Genomic DNA, 12756 nt, shown 5'->3' with positions numbered 1-12756 from the left:
CAGCATGTTGGAGAATTCACCATCAGTGTCTGCCCAATGGAACAGTCGGGGCATGCAAGGTGTCTCCGTACTATCCCCCCTCAGCCAGGAACCAACCCCCCCCCCCATAGTTCCCCACGCCACCTCGGACTGGAATTCCCCGGAGCCATGGAGTGAAGCTGGGTGGGGGGGGGGGGGGGGGGGGGGCTGCCCAGTGACAGACCTAGACCTGCCCACCCCCACAGGCAACCCTAAAACACACCACACTTACATCTCCCGCTGCAGCTCCTGCACCTGCAGCTTCATTGCGCTCTCGGCCTGCGCGCGGACGGCCAGCAGCTTCCCCAGCGCCCGGTGCAGCCTGCACACCCGCTGCTGCAGGGTGTCCTCCATGTCTGCTGCAGGAAAAAAAAAAGCACAGCCCGAATCACAGCAGCACCCAGCAGTGACAGCCGTGGCGGTCCCGTCCCACTCCATCCCCATACATCCCCGAGCCCACCTTTGCCCTGTTGGGTGGGGGCGGGAGGAGAACAGACCCATCATAGTTGCTCCGGGAGGAAAGCTGGGATAAGGAACAACTTCCAGTGTCATGTGCCAGGAGACTGAGGACTGCAGCGTCGACTATCCCCTCCAGGCAGCTTGCAATACACTGGTTCCCCCCCCCCCCGCTCCCATAGTGATTCTAATAGTTCCACTCTGCGCATCTTTCAATCCCTCTCATTAGCACAGTGGCGCAGCGGTAGAGTTGCTGCCTTACAGCGCCAGAGACCTTGGGTTAGGTCCTGACTATCGTGTTCTGTGCTCTTTTTTATTCGTATGGCTGTATGGTGACCACAAATATCACTGTACCAATTGGTACATGTGACAATAAAGGTCTCGTCTTGTCTCCTGTCTCTTGACCACGGGTGCTGTCTGTACGGAGTTTGTATGTTCTCCCCGATTTCCTGCCACACTCCAAAGACGAACAGGTTTGCAGGTTAATTGGCTTGTTCAAATTATAAACTGTCCCTCGTGCCTGAAGGACAGTTGCAAGAGTGCGTGGATCGCGGGCCAGCGCGGACACGGTGGGCCGAAGGATATGTTTCCGCGCTGTACCTTTAAACTAAATGAAAAAAGCACATCTGCGCCAGCCAACAATGGCCGATTACTGACTCCACCATTCCCTTGCCAGCCCCGATTTGTCACCTCTAAACCCTTCCTCTCCTCCCACTTGTATCTTTCAGTCTGAAGGGTTCCGACCCAAAACATCACCTATTCCTTTTCTCCAGAGATGCTGCCTGACCCGCTGAGTTACTCCAGCATTTTGTGTCTATCTTCGGTTTAAACCAGCATCTGCAATTCCTTCCTACACATTTCTTTGTTTTTATTTCAGATTTGCAGCGTCTGCAGTTTTCCTTTAAATCTCCCACTGCACCGTCCCATCACACACTCCCCAGGGTCAGGCACAGAGTGAAGCTCCCTCTATACTCTGCTGGGTACAGGCTCAGTAAAGTGAACGGTGACCTTACCTGCTATGTCTGTGCCCGTTGGTTTAATTGGAGCAAAGGCACTCTGCTCACTCCTGATGTCACTCGTGGCCGCTTCCTTACGTTCTAAACCAGACGACAGGTTAAGTTAAGAGCGAGTCTCTGCTCTGAAGTGACCCTCGTACACTCCGCTACTGCTCCCTCTCCACTGGCTTGCAGTGGACCAGCAGCACGACTGTGCCTAATGCCGCTGGCTGGAGTATAGGAGATGTCTCAGCCTGGCCAGAATCACAACCCAACAGACCGGCTGGCAGGGCATGGATATCTGGAGGCAAAGCCCCCATCTCTCTCTTGAAACCCAGTACCATTATTGCAGTGGGCGTTGCCAGAGCCCATTCCCATCCAGTGTGGGTCCCCTGGCACCATGTCCCCAGCCAGTGCCCAATCTCAAGTCACCCCTGACCCCATCGCCCCACCCTATGCCCGACCCCATCACCCTAGACAGCGCCCAACCTCGAACATCATCTTCCCAGCCATTGCCCAACCAGACAACCCATCCCGTTCTCCTGCCCCATCATGGACACCACAGTGACAATGGCTTCAGGATCTGAAAGAAGTTGCAATGATGGTATGACCATCCTCTCCCACTGCCCTCCCTCCACCGTCACTATTCCACACCCCGCCCCCCTCGCTCGCTCTCTCTCCCCCCCACTGGGTTTACCATTGCCAGCCTGAGTCATCTCCCCTGTCTCAGCAGCCTGGTCGCTTGTCTGCTGAGCTGCGACCTGTGGTTCTGCCTTGACTTCAGCAACGGTCTTGGGAAGATCCTGGAGGGGAAAAAAGCATAGCTGTTGGTCAAATTTCAGATAAAGATATCGGATCCCCAAATTAATTGGCTGCAGACTTCACATGGCAGGTCCCCTTGACAAGTTGTTCTTCACTTCCAGACCGGGGGCTGCCTGTCCAGAGCTCGGATTGTAAACCGAAGCTACGGGACCCCCCGGTAGCTGGAGGAAGCCGTGCAGACAGTCCAGGTGGAGAGAACTGGGTCAATCCCAGGCCACATCCTGGTGAAATGCAGACACAAGAGTTTGAAGATGCTGAAATCTTGAGCAAAAACACCAAGTGCTGGAACTCAGCGTGTCAGGCAGCAACTCCGGAGGGAATGTTTTAGGTTGAGACCTTTCTTCAGGCCGATACAAATGGGGTGAAGGTTGGTGGTGGGGGGGGAGGGGGGAGAACTAGAAGAGAGAGGTTGAGGTAAGACAAAGCCTGGCGAGTGTTAGGTTGATACAAAGGAGGGGGTCCGATTGGCAATTGGAGTCAGAAAAAGCTAAACTCGCTGTTCAGTCTCAGGCCACTAGGCAGGGAGCAGGACATGTCTCCAATCCCACATTTTGCAGGATCGGGACATTACTGGCAAGGCCAGCATTTACTGCCCAGCCTCAACGGTCCTTAAAAGTGTCTTGCTGGACCAGTTCAGTATCGACCACACTCGACTCATAAAGAGACCAGACAGGCACATTTTCTCTTCCAAAGGAAATGAATGAATCGATGGGATTTACCACAATTCCCAGCTCCGTGAGGGTAGTAGGTAAATGTGATTAGTTTATGTTGGTGCCATGTTTGGCATCGACATTGTGGGCTGAAGGGGCCCCGAGTGCCAAGTTGTAGCGGAGCGGGCGGGAGCCCAGGGGCAGAGATCGATACCCACCTGATGCCAAATCTTCAGGGCGGTCTCAGCCGACCTGGTGGCGTTCTGCATTTGACCATCCATTTCCATGATCTCGACGATGGCCTGGTTCATCTGCTCCCCCATCTCCATCAGCATCTCTCGTGCATCCTTCTTAACCACGTCCAGCTCCGACCGCAGGCGGTCACACCGAGTCCTGGTTGGGAGAAACATCTTCACTGGCACCACTCCAAGGATGGCACGCTTCCAAGGAAGTTGGGGATGGGGACGCAGAAACCTCGCCCACCACATTAGCCCCTCCGCCCACCAAGCTCCCCACCTCCTTGACGATTGACTGAAAGATACACGACGGAAACAGACCCTTCAGCCCAAACATCAATCGCAAGTTCACAGCAGTGTTATGTTACCCCACTTTCTCACCCACACCCTGAACACGAAAAGGCAATTTACAGAGATCGATTAACCTACAAACCTGCACGTCTTTTGGGATGTGGCAGAAATGAGTGCACCCGGAGGACACACATGCGGTCACAGGGAGAAGGAACAAATTTCACACAGGCAGCGCCAGAGGTCAGGATGGAACCAGGGTCTCTGGCGCTGAAGCAGCAGCTCTGCCGGTTGCTCCACTGTGCTGCCCCTCCACCCGTCAACCTCAGCCCTGCTGCAGCCTGTAACCTGCACAGCAAGACTTCTGCTGCCAGCTTCCATTCCCAATGACCCATGCATTGAAAACACCAACAGTGTTCCAGCTCCAGCTCCACCTCCACCCCACTGCCTTGCACCCCATTATAAACCCGCCTTGCACAAGCCAAGACCCCCACCCCGGCAGTATCTTCAACCCTGGGGGGATTGGGTCTGCTCAACAAGTCCTCCAATCTGAAAGACACTGGAATACGCTGTTGGGGCAAGGGTTCATCCCAGTGTTGAGCCATCGGCATCGGCCCTGCACCCAGGCACCCTGTCCCACCCGGCCCACCCCCCACTCACCGCAGCTCCTCACACTGCAGGTTACGATGGTGTAGGCAGCGGATCTGCTCGCTGAGCTGCCCCTCCGTCTCCGACAGCTGCTCCCGGGACATCTTCACCTCCTGCTCCATGAACTGACAGAGGATAACAAGCACAGACGTTCACTATTCATCCGCCAACAGCTCCCTGCCCCCTCCTCATCCTGTGCTGTCATGGACCAGGGACCCCATCAGCATAGGGTCAGGGCTCAGCAGTACCAGGAGCCAAGGGGACTCGGGTAGCTTCCGCAGCCCACATCCACTCAACCCACCCAGTGGGAGGTGACGATACAGATCCCGTCAGCTCAGTGGACAACAACCTGCTGAGGCAAAAGATTTCCCCTCACGTTCAGTGCCAGAGCCAAGAGCACAAGGGGGGAAATATAGCAATTGATGTACAGAGGGATTTTTGGGGCTCCGACTCCATTGCTCCCCGAAAGTGGCAACACATGTAGAAAGAAGTGAGAAAGAAGACATTTGGTATTCCTGCATTCATCGGTTGGGGCACTGAGTACAAAGTCAGGAAGACATGCTGCAGCTTCACAGGACTTTAGTTGGGCCCCATCTGGAGTATTGTGTGCTCTTCCTGTCACCCCATTACAGGAAGTGGCGGCAACAGATATGCCAGGATGCTGGCTGAATAGAGGGCATTAACTGTAAAGAGAGATTGGACTGCTTATTCTCCTGCATCGCAGGTAGTAGGGAGACTTGATAGGAGCATACAAAATTATAAGAGGCATAGATGATAGACAGTCAGGACCTTTTGGTGTTTATGAGGCTTTTGAATAGGCATATGGATATGCAGGAAATAGAGGAATATAGAGCACATGTACATAGGTGAAATGACTTAAAATGGGCACCATGTTTGGCACGGACATTGTGGGCTGCACGGCCTGTTCCATGCTCTAAACTGCCCAGTGCAGTGATTGAGACAGGGAGGCCACTCGACTGAGAAACCCACACAGTCCTTGGAGGTGAAGGTTCTCACGAGGAGGAGAATCTTGCCCGAGGCTGATGCTCATCCCACCATCAATGTCTCTGGATCCCGTTCTCCAGTCATTGTTCTGCTAGGGGGGGGGGTCTTGCTGAGCAAGCAGCTCCAACATGGGGGCAGTGGCCACACTGCCTGATACGCTGAGAGGTCTGGTGTCCCCTTCAACCTACTCGCCCACTTACTGGCTGCCAAGCACTCGAGAGTTCAAGGCTGGAAGGGCTGATTACTAATATCAGGGCCAGGGTAAACGAGTGCCCGCAGGTGCCAGCTGTGGATGCCAAGGGGCAACTCCAAGCACGGACAAAGCAGGCCGTGGCGAGCAGCGGGCAGGAGATGGAGCTGGGAGCTGCTCACCATCAGCAGCTTCGAGGGAGAGTTCCCCACTCCCGGCACCGTGCCAGAGACCGCAACCTTCTGAAAGCTCGTAACTGGAGCACAACCCAGTTTCCGGAGAAAGACTGGAATCCAGGACAGGGCTCAGGAGTGCAATCCGTAAATAGGGTAGGCTAAAAACGGCAGGAGTCACACCCGTGGGGATGGGAGGGGTGGGCGCCGCAGAACCAGTTACCGCCGATTCAATGTTCCAGCAGCTGCTGTCGGGGATTCGCAATCATTGAGATTTTAATCAAATGAAAGATGTAATTTCAGAACAAAACCTCAGGGGAAGGAGGGCAGGGCCTGATACGCAAAGCAGAGACTGAGAGATGGTCAGGAGATTGATGGAAGGTGTGGGTGGTGTGGGAAGCCTCTCTCTGCTGTTCAAGCAGAGCTTCAGTCAAACACTCAGGCTGGACACTTGCCCGACCAAAGTTCTTCCCCAACTCCAAGTTTGCGGATGACACTAAGCTGGGGGGCAGTGTTAGCTGTGAGGAGGATGCTAGGAGACTGCAAGGTGACTTGGATAGGCTGGGTGAGTGGGCAAATGTTTGGCAGATGCAGTATAATGTGGATAAATGTGAGGTTATCCATTTTGGTGGCAAAAACAGGAAAGCAGACTATTATCTAAATGGTGGCCGACTAGGAAAAGGGGAGATGCAGCGAGACCTGGGTGTCATGGTACACCAGTCATTGAAAGTAGGCATGCAGGTGCAGCAGGCAGTGAAGAAAGCGAATGGTATGTTAGCTTTCATAGCAAAAGGATTTGAGTATAGGAGCAGGGAGGTTCTACTGCAGTTGTACAGGGTCTTGGTGAGACCACACCTGGAGTATTGCGTACAGTTTTGGTCTCCAAATCTGAGGAAGGACATTATTGCCCTAGAGGGAGTGCAGAGAAGGTTCACCAGACTGATTCCTGGGATGTCAGGACTGTCTTATGAAGAAAGACTGGATAGACTTGGTTTATACTCTCTAGAATTTAGGAGATTGAGAGGGGATCTTATAGAAACTTATAAAATTCTTAAGGGGTTGGACAGGCTAGATGCAGGAAGATTGCTCCCGATGTTGGGGAAGTTCAGGACAAGGGGTCACAGCTTAAGGATAAGGGGGAAATCCTTTAAAACGTGATGAGAAGAACTTTTTTCACACAGAGAGTGGTGAATCTCTGGAACTCTCTGCCACAGAGGGTAGTCGAGGCCAGTTCATTGGCTATATTTAAGAGGGAGTTAGATGTGGCCCTTGTGGCTAAGGAGATCAGAGGGTATGGAGAGAAGGCAGGTGCGGGATACTGAGTTGGATGATCAGCCATGATCATATTGAATGGCGGTGCAGGCTCGAAGGGCCGAATGGCCTACTCCTGCACTTAATTTCTATGTTTCTATGTGGTCTAGAACTGGAAAGTAGTGCTGCTCCTTTGTTTAAGAAGGGAACTGGAGATAATATAGAAAATAAGACAGTGAGTCTCACATCAACGATAGGGAAACTATTGGATAGGATTCTTCTGGATAGGATTCTTCAGGATAGGATTTGCTTGTATTTATTTAATACGGAGTGCTGGGTGCCTGCAACACACCGTATGTCGGGAATGGTGGCAGATGCAGATACAATAGTAGCATAAAAGCTTCCAGATAGGGACATGGCTATGCAGCGTATGCAGGGATATGGATCATATGCAGGCTGAGATTAGTTTAACTTGGCTTCATGTTTAGCACAGTTTATGTGTGCCAAAGGGCCTGCTCCTGCGCTGTACTGCTCCATGTTCACTCAAGAGTCAAAGAAACAGAGTTCAGTCAGTTGCTGTCCACTGTCTGAAAGGACAGTGGGTGAAGGGAAGGAATGGCGGGCTCTGGCAACACTTGAACTAGCACCACAAGAAGCTGGCATGGGCTCAAAGGGCCAGCGGCTCCCTTCCATGCTTAAAAGTTGCACTAGTGAAACGTCTCTCTCCTTCCCTCAGGAAGAGCTCCACCCAGGGGCCTCCAATCGAGCAGACACCAACCGCCTGCTCTTCCTCCTGCACATCCCAATCCCCAAACACCCTCCCCCCCCCCCCGTCCTCCAACATGTCCTGACCCCCCAGGCGGTGCCCAGCCTCACACACGTCCCAACCCTGGTGCACACCCCAGTTACCTCGAAGTTGTCGGAGATGAGGGCAGCCTGGGCCCGGATGTCGGAGAGCTCCTGCAACTCCGCATCCTTCGCCTGCAGAGCTCGCGTCAGGCTGAGGACTCGGCCCTGGGCTTCGGAAGCGGCCCTCTCTAACCCTCCCTTCTCCTTCAGCATCTTGTTCACATCCTCCTTCAGACTGAACGCAGGCGATAATGCAACGCACACAAAAAAAAAAAAAAAAGGAGAAATTAGACCAGCATGGCCAAAACCACAAGAAAACAGGAGAAGTTGTTGGCCTCCAGGCTGCCCCTCACCTCTTGGTGTTCATCCACTCCTCTGGGACAGTTCCCTATAGCCAATTCCCCCATCATTCACATAGTCATCTGCCTACATATCTAAAGATAGGAACTGAGTTTGAAGAAGGGGCCGAGCCAAAACATCCCCATCCTTAGGTACACAAAAATGCTGGAGAAACTCAGCGGGTGCAGCAGCATCTATGGAGCGAAGGAAATAGGCAACGTTTCGGGCCGAAACCCTTCGTCAGACCTTCTTTCCTTCGCTCCATAGATGCTGCTGCACCCGCTGAGTTTCTCCAGTATTTTTGTGTACCTTCGATTTTCCCAGCATCTGCAGTTCCTTCTTAAACACATCCCCATCCCCATCCTTATTCTTCAGAGACACTGCCTCACCTGCTGAGTTACTCCAGCACTGTGTTTTTTCTGCTCCATTTCCAAACTCAGGGGTAGTTCAGGAATTTGTTGCACTCTCCGGGAGATGGAATTTCTACGCACCCGAGTTTTAAATGACCGGCCCTTTATTTTATAATAATCATATCTACCTGTATGTCCCCTCGTTCATGACCCTCGCACCAATGAAAACATCTCAATGTCCACCCTGTCAAGCCCCCCCCCCCCCCCCCCCCACTGGATCTTGCATGTTTCAACAGGATCATGCCTCATTCTTATAATCTCCAAGGAATATGGACTCAAACTGTCCGACCTCTCTTGATTTGACAACTAGAAACATAGAAAATAGGTGCAGGAGTAGGCCATTCGGCCTTTCGAGCCTGCACGCCATTCAATATGATCATGGCTGATCATCCAGCTCTCAGGAATTAGTCCTAGGATGGCTTTGCACTGCCTACTATATGCTTTTTGTAGGCAAGAGGATCAAAACTGTGTGTGATGTTGCTGTGATACCTCGCCAAAACTCTGTACAATTGGGACAAATCCTTCCCTATCTTAAACTCCAACCACTACATAATGATTGCTCTGGATCAACTGTTCATTTACTGATGTGTTTCTTAGCTTATGTTCCCAGTACACACCTCCACCTCTGTGTCATTATACCTGCCCTTATTTAAGTACAAGATGGTGGTTTGGGTTCTGTAGTAACAGCATGGCAACTTCTATCACATTCTGGTTACTACCTCCTTGGAGGATCTTTAACGACAAGGTCGCTAATTAATCCTTCTTTATTACCCACGACATGTCTAAAATAGCCTGTTCCTAGGGAGGCACCAAAATTCACCGTAGTCAGAAGCAGTACCTGATGCAAATTCTTCAAAATGATGCCCTTGCAGTTTGATTTGTCCAAATAATATGTGGATGAAATTCTCTCACGACATCCCTCCCCCACATTCTCGCCCATTTTGGCCCGTACACTCAGAACATTGTACAAGCTGGAGTTTTGAGCACTCAGGCCCAGTTGCCCAGCAACCACGTCTCCATAACAGTCACTGGATCAGCATTTAGAAGATTGAGGGGGGGGGTCTTATAGAAACTTACAAAATTCTTAAGGGGTTGATGCAGGAAGATTGTTCCCGATGTTGGGGATGTCCAGAACAAGGGGGTGTCACAGTTTAAGGATAAGGGGGAAATCTTTTAGGACCGAGATGAGCTAAACATTTTTCACACAGAGAGTGGTGAATCTGTGGAATTCTCTGCCACAGAAGGTAGTTGAGGCCAGTTCATTGGCTATATTTAAGAGGGAGTTAGATGTGGCCCTTGTGGCTAAAGGGATCAGGGGGTATGGAGAGAAGGCAGGTACAGGATACTGAGTTGGATGATCAGCCATGATCATATTGAAGGGCGGTGCAGGCTCGAAGGGCCAAATGGCCTACTCCTGCACCTATTTTCTATGTCTCTATGGATCAATCTCGGACCTCGCAGTCTGTGTTGTTAGCTCGTCCGTCCTGCTGCATATAACGTGCATTGAAATAAAGATTGTTTAAAGAAGGAACTGCAGATGCTGGAAAATCGTAGGTAGACAAAAATGCTGGAGAGACTCAGCGGGTGAGGCAGCATCTATGGAGCGAAGGAAATAGGCGACGTTTCGTCCCGAAACGTCGCCTATTTCCTTCGCTCCATAGATGTTGCCTCACCCGCTGAGTTTCTCCAGCATTTTTGTCTACCTTTGAAATAAAGATGGTTCAGCTTTGATTTCCGTTTTGCTGCGTGCTGCATCATTTTGCTTCCATTTAACTGCCATGCAGTCACACGTGGTGAATGTTCTGCGCCAGGACTCTCGCATTGCCTCCTCTTCTTGGAACTCCTCCCCGGTCTCATTTCTAACCCTGTCTACAACCGTGGTTACATGATTCACTGGGAGACCCAACACAGTTCAGATGGAGCCCATCCCAACAGAACCAGTCTCCGTTTGCCGAGTCCTGGTGCTAATGTCACGTGAAGGGGGTAACGCACGTGTATCTACCTCTCAGTCGAATCCTTCGCCAATTTGCACGAGCAAGCTAGAACCTAGCAGCACCAACTGGCTTCCCCTTTCCATAACCCATTGTGTAGAGCCCCAGAATTACCCCCCCTTCCTCGGCCCTGCCCTCCAGCACAAGAGAAGGGTCCCACCAGTGCGGCACCACGAGAAGCTGCCCCTGAGCGACCAGCGCAAGCTTGGGTTGGCCATACCTCTGCACGTTCTCCAGCAGCGAGTCCACCATCTCCTTGTTCTGCACCTCGCAGGCCTGCAACCTAGGGTGGGGCCCGGGAAGAGAAGCACACACACACACACACCGTTACAGCGCTGCCATTAGCCAGACAATCACCCCCTGCCTCGCCCACGACCGCGGCGTCACACACTCACCGCTCCGTGCTCTCGGCCAGAGCCGCCTCCGAGAGTTTCCGCGAGGCCTCCGCTGTCGCCAGCTCCACAAAGTATCGGCCGTTGTCCTTCATCGTCTTCTCCCGCTCGGCCTCTGCTCCAGCCAGCTGCTGGCTCGTGGTTTCCAGGTCTGGGGAAGGTATGACAGGGTTGACCAGGGTCACTGTCACGGCCGACAGTGCGTACGACACACCACCAGAGGACCGAGACCACAGCGTGCGCAGATCTGATCACGTCACAGAGGATGCAAGTTCCTCGTGTCTTCGTTTTACAGCTCCACTGTGAGATCTTCCTAAAGTACGCCTACATCTGGGAGACCCTCTGTCACTGCTTCCCCTCTCCTGCTGCTCTCCGCCAACCACTTGCCGGGCTTTGTCCAGCCCCCACTCTCTTATCCAGTTTTCCCCCTTCCGCTACAATCTGTCTGCCAAAGTCCTGACCCAAAATGTCCATTCCTTCCAGATGCTGCCTGACCATTAGAGCTACTCCAGCACTTTGTGCAAAGCCGTTACCGAGGATGAAAAGTTGCTGCTACAAAGACCGATTGGATGTTTCATTGGACCAGGCGGCTGAGGGGAGATTTATCAGAGGTCAATAAAAACGAGGGACCTACATAGGAATGACTTGCTTCGCTTCATAGAGTGGTCAAACGTCAATAAGCAGAGACTTAGTCATGAGCAGAATGATTCTCTCACTAACTAACACTTTATTCTCCACTCTTTTTTCTCTTTGAACTACCTGTGGTGATTGTGTGTGGCATGATGGTATTGCATGATTTGACTGGACATCACGCAGACAACGTTTTTCCACACTGTCTCAGTATAGGCGGTAATAATAAATCAGTACCCATTAGAAAGGAGGAAAGGGCGGGGGGGGCTGCCCCAGAGCGACGCTCCCACTGCCCCCCTCCCCTGGCGCAGCGCTCCCTCTCCACTCCCTCGTGGCCCCTCCCACAGCCCAGCGCTCTCTCGCCTCGGTGCTCCCACCCCCACCGCCGTGCACCCTCACTACATCCACCCTGGTGCAGTGGTCACCACCTCTCCCCCGCCTCACCCCAGTGCCCCCTCACCACTGCTGTAGCTCTCCCTCAGCACAGCGCACGCAGTACAGGAGAATCAACTTTGGTCACAGGATTCAGTCTCCATTGTGAATTTTGAACTCATAACCAGACACGAGAATCTGAAGAAGAGTCCCAACCCAAAACGTCGCCTGCTCCATTCCCCCCACAGACGCTGCCTGACCCGCTGCGTTCCTCCAGCACCAGTGCTTTGCTTGAACCCATGGCCATTTGCCTCAGGCCAAGCGCAGATTCCTATTGAACCTCAGAGGTCACCCAAACCCAGTCACCACGGCACGTTACCAGTGCCTCGGGGGAGGGGACGGGGAGGCAGGTGCCCGCACATTACCTGCACCTCGCCACCTACCAGATTTGAGCTGCAGCTTCTCGCTGCTCAGCTGTTTCCCCATGGCCAACGCTTCGCGCAGTCCGTCAGTACAATGCTCCAACTCCTGCTGCATCTGGGCCAAAGAACACTTGTTTAGTCTGAGGCAAGCCCAGCACAGCAACCGAGAATGCATGCGGCAGCACGGGCCCTGCTTGCAGCGGCAAGGCTGCATTTCAAGGACCCATTCTAAATTAACAAGGATCACTGGGCATCATTGCCTCCTCCGGAAAACAGCCAACAAAACCAGGGACCTTTCTCAGTCGGATACAGGTTTACACGATGCACGCACCACCAGAGTCAGGAACAACTTGTTCCCTCTGTTATCAGACTATTGAGTGACCATCCCATAAGCTGGGGTGTAGTCCTGATCTTCCAACCTACTTCATTGCCGATATTAAATGATTTAACTGAAACTGTAATGCTACCATGCTGCAACTCTTGTGCTTTGCTCTTTGCGTTACCGATTGTACATGTGCACAGCTTGATTGCACTCGTGTACAGTAGGAATTGCCAGCACAGCACACAAACTAACGTTATACGCTATGTGTCGAGACATGTCACAATGATAAACCAATAC

The 12756-nt window shown here is 52.4% G+C and overlaps 1 protein-coding gene across 1 annotated transcript in view; it reads right to left on the bottom strand.

The window, feature by feature from the left end:
• The window catches only part of spag5 (sperm associated antigen 5), a 37902-nt gene that overhangs the window by 8326 nt on the left and 16820 nt on the right, over positions 1-12756 (bottom strand). The window contains exons 10-18 of the mRNA XM_033046379.1: positions 12159-12252; positions 10717-10864; positions 10542-10604; positions 7642-7816; positions 4126-4238; positions 3160-3334; positions 2167-2272; positions 1488-1571; positions 251-377 (exon numbers count right to left, since the gene is read on the bottom strand). Of these exons, the coding sequence (XP_032902270.1) occupies positions 251-377; positions 1488-1571; positions 2167-2272; positions 3160-3334; positions 4126-4238; positions 7642-7816; positions 10542-10604; positions 10717-10864; positions 12159-12252 (1085 nt within the window). The remainder of the gene's footprint in view (positions 1-250; positions 378-1487; positions 1572-2166; positions 2273-3159; positions 3335-4125; positions 4239-7641; positions 7817-10541; positions 10605-10716; positions 10865-12158; positions 12253-12756) is intronic.

This window comes from Amblyraja radiata, chromosome 28 (assembly GCF_010909765.2).
Source record: "Amblyraja radiata isolate CabotCenter1 chromosome 28, sAmbRad1.1.pri, whole genome shotgun sequence".
In the NCBI taxonomy this organism is placed as follows: domain Eukaryota; kingdom Metazoa; phylum Chordata; class Chondrichthyes; order Rajiformes; family Rajidae; genus Amblyraja; species Amblyraja radiata.
This window is presented reverse-complemented; position numbering and strand designations above follow the sequence as displayed.